We start from the raw sequence: 19,584 nt of genomic DNA on the forward strand, positions 1-19,584 counted from the left end.
GTAGATCTAAGGTTTGTTCAACAGCATTGAACAAGAATAAGATCTTCTTTCAGCTTGCTTCAAGAGGTTTCATCTTTTAAAGGAGTTTCATGCCAGGATTTTTTTTTCCTAACTTTTTGTTTGGTTTTTTTCCAAAACTCAGTACAGAGTTTCTGAACTGCTACAACAATTTCTATTTCTAGCATCAGTTTTCAGAAAACTTGTAAGGAATTTTTTTTTCAGAACAATGTAACATCTTTTCTCCTACTCGGAATAAAGAACAGTTTTCATAGCACGGTATTATTTTAATACTCTTACACAAGTAACAGTGTATTTCATTAATAACCTTTTTATTAACTTGTAACTCTTCTTAACTGCATCTGAAAAAGGTTGGTAGTCAGTTTAATAGAAAAAGTAATTACCAAGAAAACTTGTAGCAGCTTACTCAAATGCCCAGCACATGCATCCACCTCCCTCCACACACACATGCATTTTATAAGGATTCAGTCTTAATGAGTATTTATCTCCCATTTTATTATAGTGAGATTTTTTCCTAGTATATAATTTCTACTTAAGTTCACCAGTGTTCTCTGCACTTAGTGATATAATATATATTCAATATATATAGTTTTTTAAAAACTGGTAATGTAAGATGTGCATAATTATTTTCATCTGGTCCTCAAAAAGAATAATTTCATATACAGAAACTAGAAGATAAACGCAGCACAAACTAGATGTACCAAGTAGTACATATTAGAATAATTACCACAGTAATTGAAAATTCCTGATCTTAGTCCTACAATAATCAGTTAACTAGAGGCTACTCCACAGCCTCTGGGATTTCTCTGTCATTCACAATAAGGGTATGAATAATTCCTTCCTTTCGTTTGCCACTACTAACAGCCTTAATGCGACAGCTGTGATCACCAACACTGAAGTGAGTTTCAGTCCCATCTTCTACAAATTCACCCTAGAAGAAAGGAGTGAAAGAAAGAATAAAACCAGCACGTGCCATTTTAGTAAAATAAAAGCTTGAGTGCATCAGACTGTTTCCAAGGTCAAGATCACTTGTAGTTCCCACAATTAGAGCAGCCATAGGTACCTGCGACAAATATAGTGTGAATGCTGAACAAAGCTGCAGAATCTCAGACAGGGCTTTGTCAAGGTGTCCAGTTAAAGATTTGTGGGTATTAGATGACAGTCAAAATTTCACATAATCAGAAATGTTAAAGCTGGAGTTTGTAAACGAGCATCATTGATCCATGTCAGTAAAACGAATAGAAAAGACAGTTTCCTTCCGGGTTGTGTGGTGCAGCCAGTAAGTACCACACAAACCTATGCTGAAGTGGCAGTAAAACGTGAAGTATTTAGTGGTGCGTTCTACAGCAGGATGAAGAGATCCCTGATTGAACTGTTGCGTATTTTGGATACACAGCTCCTGCTGCAGTTATGTATTTTCCTGTTGGGATTTTGCCATGCATGGCTCTGGTTTTGTCACCATCTTTGGGAGAGCAGAAAAGTGTGCACTGCTCTAATGCAAGTACAGTTTGACAGCTAAACTTGTACTCGTAGCTTGCAAGAATATCACCTAGTGAATTTATTACATTATAGAAGAGGCTGAGAACCATCAAGAGCAAGTTCAGATTCACTGAGAGAGGAAGTTTCTTCCAATGATCACCAAAGAAACATTTGGTGAATCTTTTCATCCTATTCTCAAGTATAGCAAAACTGTTGATTTTACAATTAGTACTCATCCAGGGGCAGTAGTAATCACAGTGACAACTCTGGTGAGAAAGCACATCCTTCAAGGACGAGGACAACTACACAGTATGCATACTGAAAGCCATCGTAATACAAAAGGATGCCAAATAGGCAAGGCTTTCTAGCTGTCACCCTGCTCTAAAAATTAATGAAGATGTAACAGAAAGACAAGAGATTTGATTTGTTCCAACGAGACACTTACGGCAAAGTGTTAGGGACCATCTCTAGACGGAAAAAAAATCATGACTTGTAACAGGCTACTCATGTTCCACTTCTCAGTCACCACTAACACAAGCAGGTTTGGATGAGGTGGCTCTACACTGCACCAAACTCAAGTCCCTTCCGCTCCCTGAAAGTTTTCTCCCTAAAAACCCTGGACAACCGACCCAGATTAATTTTGCTTGTTTAAGAAGTGTAAGCAAAACCACTGTTTATCCTTAAATATAGACAGCCGTCGGGCATCCTAACTGAAATACTGTCAGTTACGAAATACAGCGGAGGACATTTGGAACAGACTAAGAGCGTACTGGCTGTCTCAGCATATGCTCATACTTTGTGGTAAAGTGCAGTAACATGCCCCCCTGTGCCTTAATTTGCTAAGCTCTGGTTATCTAGCCACAGCCCGTGAAAAGCCTTTGGAAATGATCACGTACCGCTGTTTCCAGTTTTTGACCGTTGCACCACACATCCATAGTGTCTTTTTCTGTGAAGGAAAATTAAAACAAAGAGTAGAAAGAACAAGATATATTCCCACACACAGAGACAAGATCTAGGAATTTTAAAAACTTACCATCGAATTTCACTTTCAGTTCCCAAAAGAAGTTCCTAATTGGCCACAGTACCTGAGCTACAGGGTTTGTTCTTATACTGGAGAGATGGGACGCTCCGTCATCAATCGGCAAACAACTTTTGAACACACAATTTTACCTCTCCCATTAACACTGGATTGTTCCAAATATTGTCAAGAGATATTCTGTCATTGTTAAACTGAAAAACTTGAAGACAGTAAAATGAAGTAATTTCTGCTAATTATTTGAGTGCTGTTTATTCAATGAAGCTCTTAACATTTTTTCCAGGTCAGTTTAATTCAAAAGCAGCATTATTTAACATCCATCAAACTGTTTGTAATCTCCTTAAAAACCCAAATACTGCTTTAAATATCAGTATTAGAGTTGGGGTGGTTTTTTTGCATTTGAAACAGAATATTCTTTTACTTCTCCCAGCACATCCTCCTTAACTTTGCTCTAGAGCTCACATGACTGACACTGTCATCCACAGGACTTGGCAGAGAGCTGAACGCTGCCTGCCTTTAAAGTAAGCATAGGGAGATTACAAGTCTGCGAGGACACTAATCTGGTTTTGGCATTAAAATTGTCTTTCTTCCCCACCCCCTGTCATCCTACGGCAGTTCATTCTGTCCTGAGGCTTAAGAAGAAATCATAGCCCAAGATCTCTTATCTCCAGGTTTAACTGTACAGCAATACCTAAGGGGAAGTTTTCCTACTAGATGCCACTGACAAATTCCTCAGGGGTTCCCTTCCTCCCATCTGCTTGTAATATATTTGGAAATGGGGGGCAGAAGAGAATAAAAATACTGCCTTGCTATTAAGAAAGTGAAAAAACATAATTTGAAGTTTTTAGATGGAATTTGTAGTTAAGTTATGCAGAAAAAAGGATGCTGATTAATCTATCAAAAATGTAGAATAAAATTGTCACACTTCTTTAGTTAAAGACTCCTTGACTTCGGCCTACGATTTTTGGCAGGAAAGCTTGGTTACCTGGTTAGCTTATGATTTTTGGAAGGACAGCCTGGTGGCCTGGTTAACGAACTTGCACATACAGCAAGCTTGCTAAGGCAGCTGTATGGATACAGAAGCCCTAACTCCTTCCAAACATTTTTTTTTCTTTTTTTTAATATCTAGACCGTGCTGCTGTGACAGCAGGCTCACACAGGTGTAAAATGACCGTTATTTTCAGACTGCCTTTGGCATCTCATTGCAAACTTCCAGACCACTCAGGATTTTACACTGCAACAGCCCTAGCCACTGAACTGTGCTAATTACAATTACAAGTTATTAAATGCATACAAGTTTATTCAAAGGCAGCAACACGAAGTCATTCAATGTTTACTTACCTAGAACAACTCTATAGTCTGTACCACCCAAGGTCAGTACCCAAGTATTGGTGGTTTTCAACCTGTTCTCCATATGCTTCTTGAGGCTCTTTCCATTGATCTCCAAAGTATATTCATATGCAAAGCCACTGACTGCATCAATATTAATAGTAGCTTTTGTTTTGGATGCTCCAACAGTGAATGTTTCTTTACCCACTAATTTAAACATCCATTCTTTTCTTATTTCTTCCTGTAGAATAAAACAAAGACAACAGGTATTAATTGATAAACCTGAATGCATGTTACAGTGTAACAAAAAAACCCTGAACCAGAACTCTGGAAACAGCTCAGTACTTAGCTATTATTTCAGAATGAATGAATACATGGTATTTTGTATGTCTAGAGTGCCTCTGCCCAAGGACAGAAAAGCACTTCATGAATACTCACACCTTAGTTGCAACTGAAAAAAAAAATTATGCAGTTCATTAAATAAGGTAAAGTTAATCAACTGAATATACCTCACTTGCATTTATTAGTCTTTTGTTAGTTCTGATGCCTGTTGCATGGAAGTGCACTTATATAATCTGTATCATAGTGAATTTTGAGCACATAGGAATTTCACCTTTCCATCAACATAGACAACACGTTTTCCTGAAGTGGTCCCATGTTCAAATTCAATCTTATGAACACCATCACTTAAAGCTACTTCCCAAACAGCCACCAAATCTGTCATCTTCTCTAAGTGGCTGTACCGAGACCTATGGAAACACCAACAGAGTAAATTAATAGTCATTGAAAGAGTTCAACTACTATGTCTATAGTTCAAAGCTTTACCGCTTCAGGGCGAGCCACATTTTACACATGAAAAATGAGACTTGAAAGAATAAGGTCACAGAACTGCTTAGATTTTCATGTTTTTCAAACATTCAAATATGACAAAGTATCACAAAATATAAACAGACAGTTAAACAGACTCACTTTGACAAACACCATATGAAGACAGATATAGCCATCTAACCTCTAAAACTTCCATTTCAGGTGACAGTATGGTCATAAAATTATACTTAGAATTCAGATGCTCCTGGACAGCTCTGCAATTTCTCAGCAGGCATTAACATACAGTACTTTGACTGGTTTCTGAGAAAGTGTTTTAACCTTTTAAGCTTGAAAACCAGTTAGGATAACCAGTTTAGCTATTACCTGTTTTAACAGATTTGTCTGTAATCTCTCTCATAAACATTACCTACATCATTCAGAAATGCAACTCTGCACACACAAACACCCATAGGGGAGGAGATCTGGCAAGATATCATTTCATTTAAGTAATTTTTAAAGTTTAGATACAGACACAAATGACCACGGAAACTGGGGACATCTTTCCAAATCTGCTCATACCACAGTTCTGATTTTTTACCTTACTTCATCTTCATAGACAGTAATCTCCTCACGGGATGCCATAGTAACCAAAACAGCTTTTAATCCAATTAGCAGCAAGAAAAAAAGAAAAGCAGAATAGCAGCAGAGAGGTGTTGAGGCCTAAGTTTTCCTCATTTTCTCCGTTCAAGATAAAAGACATTTTTTGAAGTGTCAAGAACTATTGTGTGCTGCCATACATACAATGAAATACAAACAACTTTTGCTCTTAGACAGAAAGGCAAATGTAAATATTCGTTTACTAAATCAGTACGTACAATTTATCCTAACTTTATTAGCACATCATAACTTTGCCAATTATTTGATGTAAAAATGGTTTACCTAACTATCGAGCAAAAGCTTAGAAGCAAACAACTTGACCAAAGCAGAAACCCAATCCAGAGCTGCCCGTCTCAGTCACAAACTTAACAAACTAGGGACTGTTGCCACCTCAGGGAAAGTAAAATAGCACAGGCAACCATTTCAACCTACTCGTTCTAAATGACTGGAGTAGTTTTCAACAATCATACTAGCAACTTGACCTGGCAATTCAGTCATACAGTCTGTGTAAACCACAAACAAACCACTTGTTTCTTACTTTGGAGATTTTTAGACCATGGCTGCGTTTTACAACACTGCTGACTTATTTTTCATTTATTATTTTCACTGAACAAATTAAGAGCTGTCTGCATTGTCTGTGCATATCAATAAGCATAATTTAAGGAAGTACAAATGAAGTGGACTTTGACAAATTGTACGTTTTAGTGAAAAATTAATTTAAAAGTTGTAAGTTCTAGGGTCTCTCTTCAGCAGAAGAGTGCCATTTAAGAATTAAACTTTCACCCTGTCTTAAGCTTCTATTTTAAAAGGTGCTCTGTACGCTGCTGTATTACTGTCTGTGCTTTTGTCAGGGAAGACACCCATTTCTGTTCCAGGAACTGAAAAATAAGTTTTAAAGCCAGTGAAACCATTTAAAGGCTCTAAAGATTTAATTCTCACAGTAGCAAGCAGCCTACACCACCTGACAGATGCCAAGGAGATCGTTTTGGTGATTCCTGAAGTTACTGCTGATCTCTGTGAAGGCAGGCGTCCCCGGGGCACGGGTGGCAGCCTGGTGGGGTGTATTTCTGTGTCTCCCCCTTCCCCTTCTGGGCAAAGGAGCGGGCAGCAGGGCTCAGGGCAGACCCTGCCAGCTGATCCCCACCGCAGCTGGCCTCAGGCACAAGGAGGAATGCCACCAGGGGTGGCACCTGGTGAGGGTCTACCCAGAGGCCACATACCCCAGGCAGTACGCAGCCCTGCCGCACGAGTATTAGCCGATAATTATAATCAATGCTGGAAGGGTTAGGGAACATCCCAGTACACACGGTTTCCTTTTTAAAAATGTATTTATCAGTTTCTGAAGCGCCGCGGGTACCGGCGGAGCCCGAGGGCCCCAGGGCCGGGCTGGCACTACCCGCCGGCCGCCTCCCCCCACCGCCTTTCCTGCCCGGCAACCCAGCAGCCCCAGACGAGCTTGGCTTCCTTATACATAAGGCCTTGCTCTGAAAGCTCCGACGGGGTTACCGCTCTGCAGCCACCTAACCCGTGCCCGGCAGCAGCCAAGGCGGGGGCCTGTGCGCCCTGGGAAGCACACGGCCTGCACAGGCGGCGGATCTCTCCCCACCACCCGCACGTACTGCCAACAAAAAGCTTTTTTTTCAATGAAGCCCCAACAGCCCCCTTTCTAAATCCTCCTCAAACAGCTCGCTGCTGATGGCCGCGACCCTCCACGCCCAGCGAGGGGCCTCAGCGCTCTCCGCCCCCAGCAGCAGCCCCGCCGCCCCCGGTGCCGCCCAGGCGGGCTCCCCGGCGCGTCCCGCCCCTCCTCCGCGCCTCCGGGCAGGCGCACACGCCACCGCAGACGCGCTCTGCGGCTGCCTCCTCCTCCTCCAGCGGCCCGGCGGTCTCCAAGGAGCCCAGGCAGACGCTCCCTCGGCCCGGGCGGGCCCTGCCATCCCGCCAAGCGACGAGGGGACGCCCCGGGGCAGGAAGGCAGGGCAGCTCCGCGGCGCCCCAGGAGGGATGAGGCGAGCCCGCCCCCCGGCCCCGCTGCTCCCGGCCCCGCTCCTACCTCGGCGGCGCTCTCCTCCGCCCCGGCTCCCTGCGCCTCAAGATGGCGGCGTGCGGCCAGCGCCGCCCCGCGGCCGCCCGCCTCCTCCCCTCGCCCCCCCGCCGTTACCCCCGGCCCTTCCGCCTCCTCCCGCCGCCGGCAGCTCCCTACGAGGCCGTCCCCCGCCACCAGCCGGGACCTGCTGAGCTCCCGAGTCCTGGGACCCGACCCCTCTCCTCTCCCGAGTGCCGGCGGCTGCCTGCGGGCGGCGGGGGCGCGGGGCGCGGCCCCCTTGGCCGGCGGTGCGGGAGCGGGCGCCCCCGCCATGGCTGAGGTACGGCGGCGGGCCTGAGGCGGCCGTGGCTACTGCCGGGTGGCTGCAAGCAGGGCGGAACGCGAGCAGGGACTGCAGCCCCCCGGGGCCGGCACCCGCCTCCTGCCGCCTCGGGGGGCTCCTCCCAGGGCTGGAGCCGGTGTTCCCCAGTAATTTTCGCAGATCCCGTTGGAATGCCTCACGCGCCCACCTGTGGTGGCTGGGGCTTCGTGGGGGTGGGGGGTCGGGTTAGTTTTGTTGGGGGGCGTCTGGTTTATTGGGGGTTAGGTTGGTTTTGTTGGGGGGTGTCTGGTTTTGTTGGGGGGCAGTTGGTCGGGTTGGTTTTGTTGGGGGTCAGGTTGGTTTTATTGGGGGTCGGGATGGTTTTGTTGGGGGGCGTCTGGTTTTATTGGGGGTTGGGTTGGTTTTGTTGGAGGGTGTCTGGTTTATTGGGGGTTAGGTTGGTTTTGTTGGGGGGCAGTTGGTTGGGATGGTTTTGTTGGGGGTCGGGATGGTTTTGTTGGGGGGCGTCTGGTGTTGTTGGGGGGCGGGTTGGTTTTGTTGGGGGGCAGTTGGTGGCCTCGGCCACCCACACAGCCGGGGGGGGCAGGGGGCCGCGAGCTGCCGGTGGGAACTGGGGTTTCTGCCTCTTCCCCCCCTCCCCGCTGCACCAGGAGAAGGCTGAATGGGAAAGCTTAAACAAGCTACTGATGCATCAGGGCTTGGAACCGGTGAGCCTTGCTGCCCCCCAGAGCTGCAGAAGCACCTCAGGTAAGGAAATGCTGATTTTTACACGTGCTTTTATGTGGACATAGCTAAGTTCATAAGGCATCTCTAAACCCATCGCTTGCAAATGGCAGCAGAGATGTGACCTTTCATTTTGACTGGGTTTATTTTATGTATCTCCAGATGCGATAGTTTTAGACAGTCAAGCTTCTCGAGGAATAAGGCTTGCATTAAAAACGCTGGTGGAAGACACCGACCGACAGCAGAAGATGATGCAGGAGCTTCTGGAGGCTAATCGTTGTCTTAGGTAAGACGCAGTGGAAGGAACTTGCCTGCTAATCCAGAGTGAGTGTCTGTGTCCTGCCAGGTGGGACTCTTGCCACACCAGAGGTCTAGGACCTTTTTCCCCAAGATTATTGTCCAATATGCAGCAGTGTTGGCCTAGTTCCTTTGGAGCTCTTAAGTTTTTTCATCTGCTGCTTCTTCCCATACCAGCATACTTCCTGTACCTGCTGCCGCAGGCTATTATTGCGCATTATTAGATAACGTTGTCAGGCCTATGCTTCCTTCACGTTGTCAGGCCTATGCTTCCTTCACGTTGTCAGGCCTATGCTTCCTTCACTGTCTTTAGGGAAGTGAGTTTAACTTAAATAAAGGATTCATTTGCTTTTTTCAGAGATGAGATACGACAGGAACGAGGTCGGGCATCTCGACAAGAACAACGGGCTAATGATTTGGAAAATGTGGTAAAAAACATTAAGTCCAATATTTGTCAGCTGGAAGATGAGACGATAGCTAAAGTTTGCCAGCAACAGAATCAACTCAAAGAACTTCAGAAAGATTCACAGGTAATCCAGATAGCGCTGTCTGAGGGTTCAAACTTTTGACTTTTTTAAAAGCTCTAAAAATATTTACATTGATCAAAATAAACATGAGTCTTGGGTCATAGAGTTAGTACACAGTTTATAGCTAAGATTTTTCAATCCATACAGAATCTTCCAGCGACAACTTAGAAAATATATGTATCCTTCTTCCACTGCTAAAACCCAAGTATAAGCCTCCTTTGGGACCAAGTGCCTACCTGGGCGTGTATAGTACAGTCTCCAGCTTATGGGTTAATGTAACTTCAGAATGCTCCCATTATCTGTTCATAGGCCAAATATCAACAGCAACAGGAAAAGCTGCAAGAACAGGAAGAGGTTATTGCCCATTTGCAGAAGGAACTGCGCAAAGTTGGGATGGAAGAGCAACGTCGTGTTACCACTCAAAACAAGATGTTTTGTCGGTTTTGCAAAAGAGCCCCCACGTCTCTTCTAGATCAGCAGTAAGCAATTTTCTTAGGTTGGTGAATGATCTATAACATTAAATGAAGAAATGGATCTCAAAGTAACTGTTCTCGATATTTATATGGAAAAAAAAAAAAAAGCTGGGGACCTTAGGAGTGCAAGCTGAAATATGAAGTCTTGTAAAGGTACATCAATTCAGTGATTTTTTTTCTTGTATAAAAATCGTGAGCTGGATAAATCCACGGCAGAAATAAAAAGTTATGAGCCGCTGTGTGCAGTAGGTGTCAGCAAAGAGAAAGGAATGATTAGCTCTGCTCTGGCACTGCAGTGTCTGCTAGGGTGATCTCCTCCTGGGATTCTAACATTTTAAAATGTAAATTCAAAAAACAAAAAACGCCACCACCCCAAAACCAGCCCTTCTGGTTTTGGAAAGTGATCTTTGCAACTGCTGACTGCAGGCTTGCTGTAAGGCTTCCCAGGTACTTCAGGGAGAGTTCTAAAAGTATTCCAAGCCTGGGTGTCTTGCAGTAAGACCTCCATAGTTCTGTAATCAGAGATTTTTTTCAATTCTTAGGCTTCAGGTAGCCATCACTTTACTGCACTGATGTCATCAGGTTTTCTAGGCCTGGCTAGCGATGTTTACCTGGGAAGCATTTAAAAGGGATTGTGTGTGTGCAACCTTTTTCTTGTGCCCTCGCTGTATGGTAGGATGGATCACTGAATTCTGTTCCCTGTGCGTTCTCATCTGTCTCTCCAAAACAGACAATCTGAGAGCACTCAAGGGGAAATGCAGTTTCTCAGCTGTTCATGTTTTTGTGGCTCTGGTTTTTGCAAACACTTGGTTTGAAAGCACTTTTACTTTCTTTGGAGATGGATGTTCTTGGGCTGTGTGGGACCTGTGCTTTCTACCTCCTGCAATGGTCGCTGAGTCCTAGCGCTTGGGACCTTGCCTCACTTGAAGCTTGCTGAGTAACCATAATCACAAGATGAGGCGGCTGTCGGGAGGATTTAGCTTTTTTCTCCTCTTAATAATTTTGCCACTTGTAGACTAGTAAAGAGTTAATGTCTCTACTTCTCTGTTTTGGAAAACCACAAGCCTGTTTGTTTGGCATGAGAGAAAACCCACTATTTGAAGCTGTCACTTCAGTGCAGTTGTGTAAGGTGGCCTGTTCCTATGGGTTGGTCACAGTATCTCTCAAAAAATCATGCCTGAGAGTATCTGAAATTCAAAATCCCATTTTTTTTTTCTTCAGGTTCCTTTGTCTGATTGATTATTATGAATCTCAAATTAGTCAAATGAAAAAGGAGCTCAGGTAGGTCTATGACTTATGGTTCTACTGTTCAAAATTTTCTTATTTCTTACTGTTCTTAAATCTTACAATGGTAAATAATTCTGTGTTCCATACATCACTAGCATGTAAGAAACAGCAAAGGATTTTAATGGTCATGGAAGTTTGGATTCATCCAGGGAGTACCTGTCAGTCAGACTAAGCAGCTGCTTGGCCAGGACAGCTAGGAAGTTGGGGGTATTGAGGCATTGGAGCTATAATTCCTTCTTCTTCTTCTTCTTCTTTTTTTTTTTTTTTTTTTAAATTCCCTTCCTCTTTTGCCATGGTTCACAGGCAGAATTACTGCATTAGCTGTGCTCAGTCAACTGATCTCCCTAACCAAAAGGAATACCAGCTTTTTAGATCCATCGTGGTGCCTACATGGTACAAAGCAACAAGCACATACCTGAGACATTCCTATAATTTGAGATTATTATTTTGAAGACTGAAATGTGATTTGCTTGTACTGGAATTTCTCTCAAGGAATAAGTGCACTTAATTAATACATGAAACTGCTTCCCAGAAATAACAAAGAAGAGCAGTGGATCTTAGGACGGAGTTGCTATTCTATTTACTTTGCCGTTTATCAAAGCAATATCATATATAACTGCTAACTAAACCAACTTAGATCTTTCAGGAAATTGAAGTACAGTAAGCTGAAACAATTTTTTTTTTATTAATAGGCAATATAAAAAAGATGAAGACCAGGTACAGAGAGAAGGAAAAAGCAAGGAAGAATTCCTAAATCTAGATGCTACTCCTAATTATAGAGCGCTGCTTACGGTATGGAACTGCTAAGAATGAGTAAGTCAGCGCAGATCTCTAAATGGTAACCCTTCAAGAGTCACATAGAAACATACATGTGTTTGATTTCTATCCCTTTGTTCTTACCATGTCGTCTTGTAAACTCTGGGCAGGATTCACTGTCCTTATGCAAAGATTCATACTATGTTGTTGTGAGTTGTCTTAGTTGGGGACTGCGCAGACCTCCTTAATCATAGGTTTTCCACCTGTGGTCTAATGCAGCAGGCTCTTGATCTTAGCCAAGTAAGTCCTCATCCATGCTGTCTTGCGATATAGGCGCTTGGGAACCCTTCTTAGCATGTGCGTACTTTAAATTGTTCAAGCTTGTTGAGTATGGAACGAATGAAATAAATAACAGTGTATGTTGCAGTCTTTTCAGAAACAACTTATTGAAACAAAAGCCAGGAATGAACAGCTTTTGCTTGAAAATATAAATCTTAAGAAGGATTTGGAAATAAGGTGAGAAAGGATAAGTATCATCCTTTTTAGGAGCACTTCAGTAGACTTTGCTTTACAAAGAAAGAAATAGAAAGCACCATCACTTGTAAAAGTGTAGCATGAAATCTACCTTTAAAAGTGATTCATAGAAATAAGATATGGCAGCAACAGTCAGCCTTCCCTCCCTACACTGTTAATAACTACAACTGCTAATGATTAGTTTGCTCTTTATTGCTGTTGCCATGTCGAAATGGTGCAGAATTTCATTTCCAGAATGATGCTGCGGCACTAGCAAAGCTTTCTTTCTTTTTCGCTTGGCTGGGTTTTATAGATACCTTCAAATGCAAGACATACCGTATGGTACTTTTTCTTTCTAACAGACCAACTGCACAGGAATTAAAACTTTACAAGCACCAAGTGAAGAAACTGGAGAAAACTTTGAAGAAAACTATCCAGTAAGTATATTTCTTCAGTGACTTTCATGAATCCTCTGCAGTTCTGTAAGGCAAAGATACCCTGCAACCTGTAATGCAGATAGTAGCTTTTAAAGCATGTACCTTTATTACTGTTCCTCTGAGGCTGGTTATGGGCAGCAAGTGCTACTGCATCTCCCCAGACACTCTGTGTGAATCTCTGAAGTGAAGGCAAGGTCTCCAAAAGGGAGCACAGCAGTGTGCCTTTTTTTTATTGCATTTTGCCTTTCTGGATTTGATTTGAGGGCTACTGCAGGCGATATGGACAGGACCAAACTGTGGTGTTTGCTGTTTCCGTGTGCTATGAAGCAAGCTACTGGTTACATTATGGATTAATAATGAGAAAATAGGAGCTGGCAAAATACTGCAGCTACTGAAGTTATGTCCGTATTATTTTTAGAAATTAGGTTTTTTCTGAAACATTGCTAAGAAAATACATTGAAGGTATTAGAGAACCCGCTTGAAAAAGTGTTTTTTTCTGTAATACCACTTCATATGCTAAATATTTTATAGCCTGAAAAAAACATCACTTAAACTTTAAAAATGTTCAGTTCTTCATTTTACGCCATGTGTATTTAAATGGTCCTTTCTCTCAGACAGTGGGTATGATTTAGATAGTAGTTTAAAAAAAAGTCATCTTAGATTTGACAAGAAGGGTAGTGAGCTATATACAGTAGGCCAGGTAAGATGTTCAAGCGGAAGCAGATAAAGACTGTGAAAACAGAATCTGACCCTTTTGAGTAAAATTCTGGATATTAAGTCTTCAGCCATAGTAGAACCTCTGGTAGCAGAGCAACTGTACACCTGGTGGTTTCCATTCTAAATTTGCATGCAGTCTGGAATAACCTCAACCGGAGACTTGAGAAAATGGAATTATATTTACATCAGGTATTATATTCTTCAGCTAAATCAGTTTGATGGACTTGTATTGGCAGGCATCATAAAATGGAGATTTTTAGTTTGTAGGTGTAAGTATACGTGCTACCTACCTGATTCTTTAATCAGGTTGAAAGCGGTATCTCCTGCTAAGGCTACTGGTGTAACCTACTGTATTTATTTGGCATGTAGATCTTCGGGAAGTAGTACCAGAGAAAGAACCGAAGAAAAGAAAGAATCTGAGAGTACCACAGAAGTAGATCAGCTGCAGGCAGTTTGCCAGCAATACTTAGAGGTATGCAAATTTTATCTGTACTGTGCATGTATCTAGCAATGTTTCAGTGTTTGTTTAACCATGTAAACTGAGGCATGCTGTTTTGAATCTAACTGTTCATATGAAAAGTCCTCTATGCAGGATGTGTAATGTTCTGGGTTTGGCAGTTCATGTAGGCCTGCTCTTCATTGTCATGCCTTGGTGTAAACTACCTGAAAATACAGCAAGGAAGCAGAGACTAGCTCGGCAAATATCAAATCAATGATTTAGCTGAAGTCTTTCCAGGACAGGGCGTTTGTTCAATGTCTTGGACAAAAGAGATCCTTGTGTTACAGTTTTAAACATGCCCGAGGAGACAGTGTCTTTTATCTGATTTTTTTTAAAAAGCAAATATAATAAACCTTAGCAACATGCAAACTGTGGATAAATATTATCCACAGTGCCTCAGGTGGATAAATATTAAATGTCCTTTAAAGGGAAGTCTATTTGTATTACTTTTACATATCTTCTAGCTGGTATATTTTAAAATCTTTCAATCTATTACATATTGAATACATCTGTACAATTCATCGATAGTAACTTATTGGAGCTATTTATGATTTAGTGTAAGTAGTGAAGGATTTTATTATAAAAAGTCATATGTATTTGAGCAATAACATTTGTTATTTGTCGTTGAAGGTTTTGTCCCATATTGATTCTATTTTGCGAAGTCCAAGAGCTCCTCCATTAATATACAGGCGCAGTAAAGGGCCAGTGCAAAATTCTATTAGGGAGAGCAGATTTGAGCACCTTCCGCTTACTATAGAAATGTGGGCAGATCAGCTAATGGCCTTAAAGGTAATGCATTATTGTGTTTGGCTTTATATCTTTCCTTTAATCTGCTGAGCACTCCTTGGTCCCTCCCTGTAGGTAGCGCTTTTTTCTGTGTGTAGCTTCTGTTATTGCCTGACTTGGTGTTAAATTTTAAAAATAATTCTGCTGTCCATTTATATACCACTTTAAAACATAGTAGGGTGAAGAACACACAGTGTTCCTACACACCAGACATACTGCACTGTGTATATCATCTAAATGCTTTTGTTCACTGGCTGAGTCCCTAAGAAGACACTTAAGCTTCAGAGCCTATGTACTTCACACATTCTTCCTTTCGTCCTGCCAGAGCAGTAACTTTTTGATCAAAATACAAGCGAAGTAATTTTGTTTAAAACCAAACCCTCTGTGACTAATACTTCTTACTTCACTGAAACTATAAGGTGTGAAGTACTTCAATTTTTAGACTCTCGGTGTTATTTTTAAATCAAAGAATGTAAGCAAGATACTGTGTTTGAATTCCGCCAGTACTGGAATGTTTTGGCATGTGAGAAACAGAAAATCTGCCTGTTTCTCTAAAGAAAACAACCTTAAGCAGTTTACTAAAATGAGTTGTGTCCCCTCCCTTCTTTTTGAAAGGATTTGCATAGGTCCTTGAGAAAACTGTCTCTGGAATTGGTGCCCTGGCACACTGCAGGTCCACAGGATAACAGAGAATTCATACGAGTTGAAGACCTCCAGTTCACAGTAGATGCAATTTTGGAAGAAATAGAGAATAAGGAAAAGGTAATTCTTACCAAGGGTTTATAATCACAAGTTAGTGTGGACTTCTTAAACACATTCTTCACAGGGTGGTTAGGTTTGTGCATTTGAAAGCCTTGCAGAGTTTAAGGAACAGGTGTTTGAAGATAATTCAGTAATCAAAGACTGTTTTAACATAATGGATAAATTCACCTTGGGGAAGGCTGCTTTCTTCAGTCATTTGGCCAATGATAAATTCACATTGTCCTGTAGTCTCAGTTACCCTGTTCTGTTTCCCAGTTAGCGCTGAGAACATAAGCATACTTACTAAGCAACAGAGAAGGCGGCTCTCAAAAAGTATTTTTGATTTGCTGGATATTTGTGTCTGAAAACTCACTTTAAGGTATGTCTTCGGATTTAAGAATATTTGAAACGCTGTGATTTAATAAGGGAAGTTACACCTGTTTTCTTCATAGACTAGTTTTAAGAATGTTTCATGGTTTAAAAGAATCCTTGCTTTATTAAGTGGTAACGTTGATGAGATCTTCTTCCTGCTTGCTACAGAACAGCCAGGCACTGCCCTTATCGACCGTGTTCGCAATAGTCTCTCACTTCCAGAAGTTGTTTGATGTGAATTCTCTCAGTGGCGTTTATCCACGAATGAATGAGGTTTACACAAAGCTTGGGGAAATGACCAACGCTATGAAAAATCTCCATGAGCTCCTGGAACTAGGTAAAGCCATACCACCTAGCATTTATTCAAACTGTTTCCACAGGAAAGGAATATGACAAGTGAAAGGCTGATCTCTTCATAGAAAGTATGCTGAGCTTCCAAGAAATGAGTAAATTCTTCACTGGGAAGATTAAAAATAGGTTGCTGTCAATTAGCAGTTTAAGTAACAAAACCTCATTATTTGTAAGCCTTCAGCAGTTGCTGAAGAATATCAGGGAGGCAGAAGAAAAGAATAACAGAGGAAATTGAATTATTTTTTTTTTCCACAAAGCTTTGTTTCTATGAGCTGACTTTGTAATTCTTGACCATCTTTCATTCTCCACTTGAAAGATAACAAGTTTAAGAAAAAAAATTCAAACTCTGCTCTTGATTTCTACTCAGTAATTCATTCAAGTGTAATTCTGTCTAATCCTCAGAAATGCCTGTCTTACACTGTTAAATCTTTTGAAGAAATAAAAAAAAATTAAGTGCCAGTACCCAGAGGCAAACTTGGGGACCTCCCAGTGCCATTCCTTTCTGGTTTGTACTTCTGGATGACAGCAGCTGCTGCTGCTTCTGGGTTTAAAGGTCTGGCTGTGCTGCAGGGTGTACAGCCACAGAGCAAGGCTCCTGGGCTACAAAGGTCTTCTGAGCCAAGCAGTCTTCCTGCCCGCAGCCAGCACAGGAGGTGAGGAAGCCGTGTGTCGCCTTAATAATAACAAACCGAGCTGAGGATGCCTTCTCCAAGCCTAGCTCTTCTGAAATTGAGGGAGAAAAGGACAAAGGAGCCTGTTGCCTTCAGTCACAGCAGACAGTGAAGGTAGAATCCAATACCAAAACAAGTTCTGGGCATTAACAAGGTATTTATTGAGCAGGTTCCATGTTGGCCTAGCCCCTGTGCCGTGCTGCAGCTGTTACCAGAAGCTAATGAGTAACCCTCTCCCTGTAATTTCAGTTGGCTGATATCTGTTGACATTGGAGGGTGCACTTTGGTACCATCACTGCTGTGAAAGCACACAGCTCTGACAAGGTTTTTTGGCCGCTATAGGACTTGTGAGAGATGCGATATTCCTAGCTAACACTAGTTTGTTTCTGACCACAGGCACTTCATTTTCTGTGAATGATGGAACTTGTATGCCTAGATATGTGAAAACTGAGTAAAATCTGGGCACCTGCAAGAATTAATTGTGTCTAAAATAATTTCCTGTTATTAGTGTTATAAGAAACATGAAGTGTTTGTTTTTCCACAGACAGTTCAGCTCCACCCACTGTGGTAGTGAATACTGTTGGGAAACTGTGTGCCGTAATTAATGAGAACATGACTGAGCAGGTACAGCAGCTGCTGGGGACCCAAGACATCCACAGGTATGTGGGCTGTTCCGCTGACAGCTGTTCTTCAACACCGCATTTAATAATTGGGAGAACGGCCTAAAACTGATAATGCAAGAAACTTTAATCACTTGTTGAAAAGTCAGTGAGTTGTGATGGTAAAGGAGTTACTCCTCTCCTACGTGAAACAAATCTTGAATGTTTTCCAAAGGATAAAGCTGGCAAAGAGAAAAATGAAGGCTAGAAGGTTCCAAAATACCTTGTTGGTCTGCATGGGGAAGGTGATCAAATAAGCCTTAACAGGACACGTTTCATAAGGAGACAAAGCAGATCCTGCACGTGGGTAGGGAGGAGAAAGTGTTGCAGGGCTTCAGCTGTAACACGGAGGTGTATTGCTGAGAACGTATGCCTTGAGCTGCCTACAAATACCTTGAGAACTGGACAAATCCTGTCATATCTTCAGCTGATGACAACATACACGTAGGTGGTAGCGGACTATCAGAGCTTGCATTCAGCGTGCGCTCTGCAAACATACTGACACTTCCTTGCAGCAGGCGGCAAGTCTGACACACACCGAGTTACCGATACTAACTCCTCAGCCTTTCTGCGCTCCTGTTGTAATGAGAGAAGAGCTTATAAAATATTTCTTGCTCCACCTCTGAGGCAGTTATATCAGCCACCCCCAGGCAGTGTATTTAGCATGTAAAGACTAATGTTCCAGTCAAAAACTTACCTGGTGCCGTGTAAGAAGGAAGGATGTGTATAGGGCTTAAACAGCAAAATTAGAGACGCTTTTTTGACAGCTAACACTGGCTGCAGGTTTTGGAACTTGAGAACACGTTTTTGGTGTAGATGGTTTTATATACTACTAAGTAGCAGTGTGTTCCAGAAAGTCATGATGTAGTACGAGAACACAGCCGAGGAGGTGAGCTTAAAGCACCCTTGTACCTTTTATCTGACAGTCTCACTTACACATTTCAGCATAATCAATAAGCTAGAAGAACACAAGTGCTTTTTTCCACCATTTCAAGCTCTCATTCAAGATTTGCTCTGTCTTCTAGGTGAGTAATATTTGCAAGAGTTGTAATTATCGTTGTGCCAGCACTTCCTCCTAAAACTTTAAATAATTAACAAGCATTTTGTTTACTCCTGGTGTGCTGAAACACAATGATGTGAGGGAGGGTGCTAACTTTTGCCTGCCTCTACTCTTCTTTCCCCCTTTTGATGGGAAGTGATCAAAATAGTTTTCATTGAACATGGAAGGGAGCAAAATAGTTTTCATTGAACATGGGGTTGCATATATCCAATCACATAAGATAAGCTAAATTGAGGCTTTTCCAAAAACATTAAAATGCGCGAGGAGCTTATTTTATTCACTACTGTATTTAACATTCACTACCTGTATTTAACATTAAGTTAGAATCTTGGCTGAACTTGAAGATGTTCTAGATACATGCACCTTACCATTTTGCTTTTCATTCCATTTCAGAGATCAGTAACCTGGATGATATTTTACCAACTGTGCGAAATCTGAAATTGGTAGCCAGCTAAGAGCTACTCTGGTCTTCTCTAGCAAGATTTATCTCGCCTGCGAATGTACCTGTTGATGCATATGACATTAGAGCTACCTCGAACCTCAGTTACCCTAATCAACAAGTTCAGATTTTTACATAAATAAAAGCTGCTGCATTTTTTCATTTTTTTAAATTCTTGTTTCATGGTCAATTTAAGAAATAACTTACTATAACTGCTGTCAACTGGTCTGCTCAATCCCAGGGAGAGAACCAATACACTCTGTATCGGTCTAAGAAACTGAACCCCACACAAAGCCAGACATAGTGTAAGTACTAAGCATTTTGAATGTTTCTGACGCAGTAAGTATGAGATAAAGGTGCTGCTCTCACTGCCTTAGCCGTAACACTCCTATCATTTGCCTATCTTGGTCTTCTGGAGAGCCTGTTTTAAAATGTTTACAGTTTCAGATCAGTCTGGGATGCTCGGCAAGTATTTTTTCTGGTTATGGACTGACGCAGACTAGATTACACTAATTTAGGCCTAAAACAGTTTAAGCTTGTTTCAGGTGGTGGCTTATGGGTTTCGGCCTAGCACTGAGTTA

At 42.1% G+C, this 19,584-nt stretch overlaps 2 protein-coding genes across 6 annotated transcripts; one reads left to right on the plus strand and one right to left on the minus strand.

The window, feature by feature from the left end:
* Window positions 1-263: 263 nt before the first annotated feature.
* Window positions 264-7,686, minus strand: FAIM (Fas apoptotic inhibitory molecule). 4 transcript variants are annotated; one of them, XM_055813173.1, is made up of 6 exons: window positions 7,552-7,686; window positions 4,476-4,611; window positions 3,875-4,103; window positions 2,394-2,443; window positions 1,943-1,964; window positions 814-949 (listed from the first exon to the last, which is right to left on the minus strand). In XM_055813173.1, the coding sequence occupies exons 1-6, from the start codon at window positions 7,683-7,685 to the stop codon at window positions 945-947; spliced, it is 576 nt and encodes a 191-aa protein (XP_055669148.1). In that variant the 5' UTR covers window position 7,686; the 3' UTR covers window positions 814-944. The 4 variants fall into 4 exon arrangements, with proteins under 4 accessions (XP_055669147.1, XP_055669149.1, XP_005230858.4 ...); XM_055813172.1 differs by lacking the exon at window positions 1,943-1,964 and having other exon boundaries at window positions 264-949; XM_055813174.1 differs by lacking the exons at window positions 1,943-1,964; window positions 7,552-7,686 and adding an exon at window positions 7,380-7,466 and having other exon boundaries at window positions 264-949.
* CEP70 (centrosomal protein 70) lies at window positions 7,568-19,175 on the plus strand. Of its 2 annotated transcripts, none has more exons than XM_055813171.1 (15): window positions 7,568-7,692; window positions 8,346-8,442; window positions 8,581-8,704; window positions 9,074-9,245; window positions 9,552-9,721; window positions 10,937-10,996; window positions 11,695-11,794; window positions 12,186-12,274; window positions 12,634-12,708; window positions 13,795-13,897; window positions 14,555-14,713; window positions 15,326-15,472; window positions 15,992-16,160; window positions 17,390-17,504; window positions 18,958-19,175. In XM_055813171.1, exons 1-15 carry the CDS (start codon window positions 7,684-7,686, stop codon window positions 18,965-18,967), a joined length of 1,599 nt encoding a protein of 532 aa, XP_055669146.1. In that variant the 5' UTR covers window positions 7,568-7,683; the 3' UTR covers window positions 18,968-19,175. The 2 variants fall into 2 exon arrangements, with proteins under 2 accessions (XP_055669146.1, XP_013160922.2); XM_013305468.3 differs by lacking the exon at window positions 7,568-7,692 and adding an exon at window positions 18,450-18,529 and having other exon boundaries at window positions 8,242-8,442.
* The last annotated feature ends 409 nt before the right edge of the window (window positions 19,176-19,584 follow it).

The sequence above is a fragment of the Falco peregrinus genome, chromosome 8, assembly GCF_023634155.1.
Source record: "Falco peregrinus isolate bFalPer1 chromosome 8, bFalPer1.pri, whole genome shotgun sequence".
NCBI classification, from domain to species: Eukaryota; Metazoa; Chordata; class Aves; order Falconiformes; family Falconidae; genus Falco; species Falco peregrinus.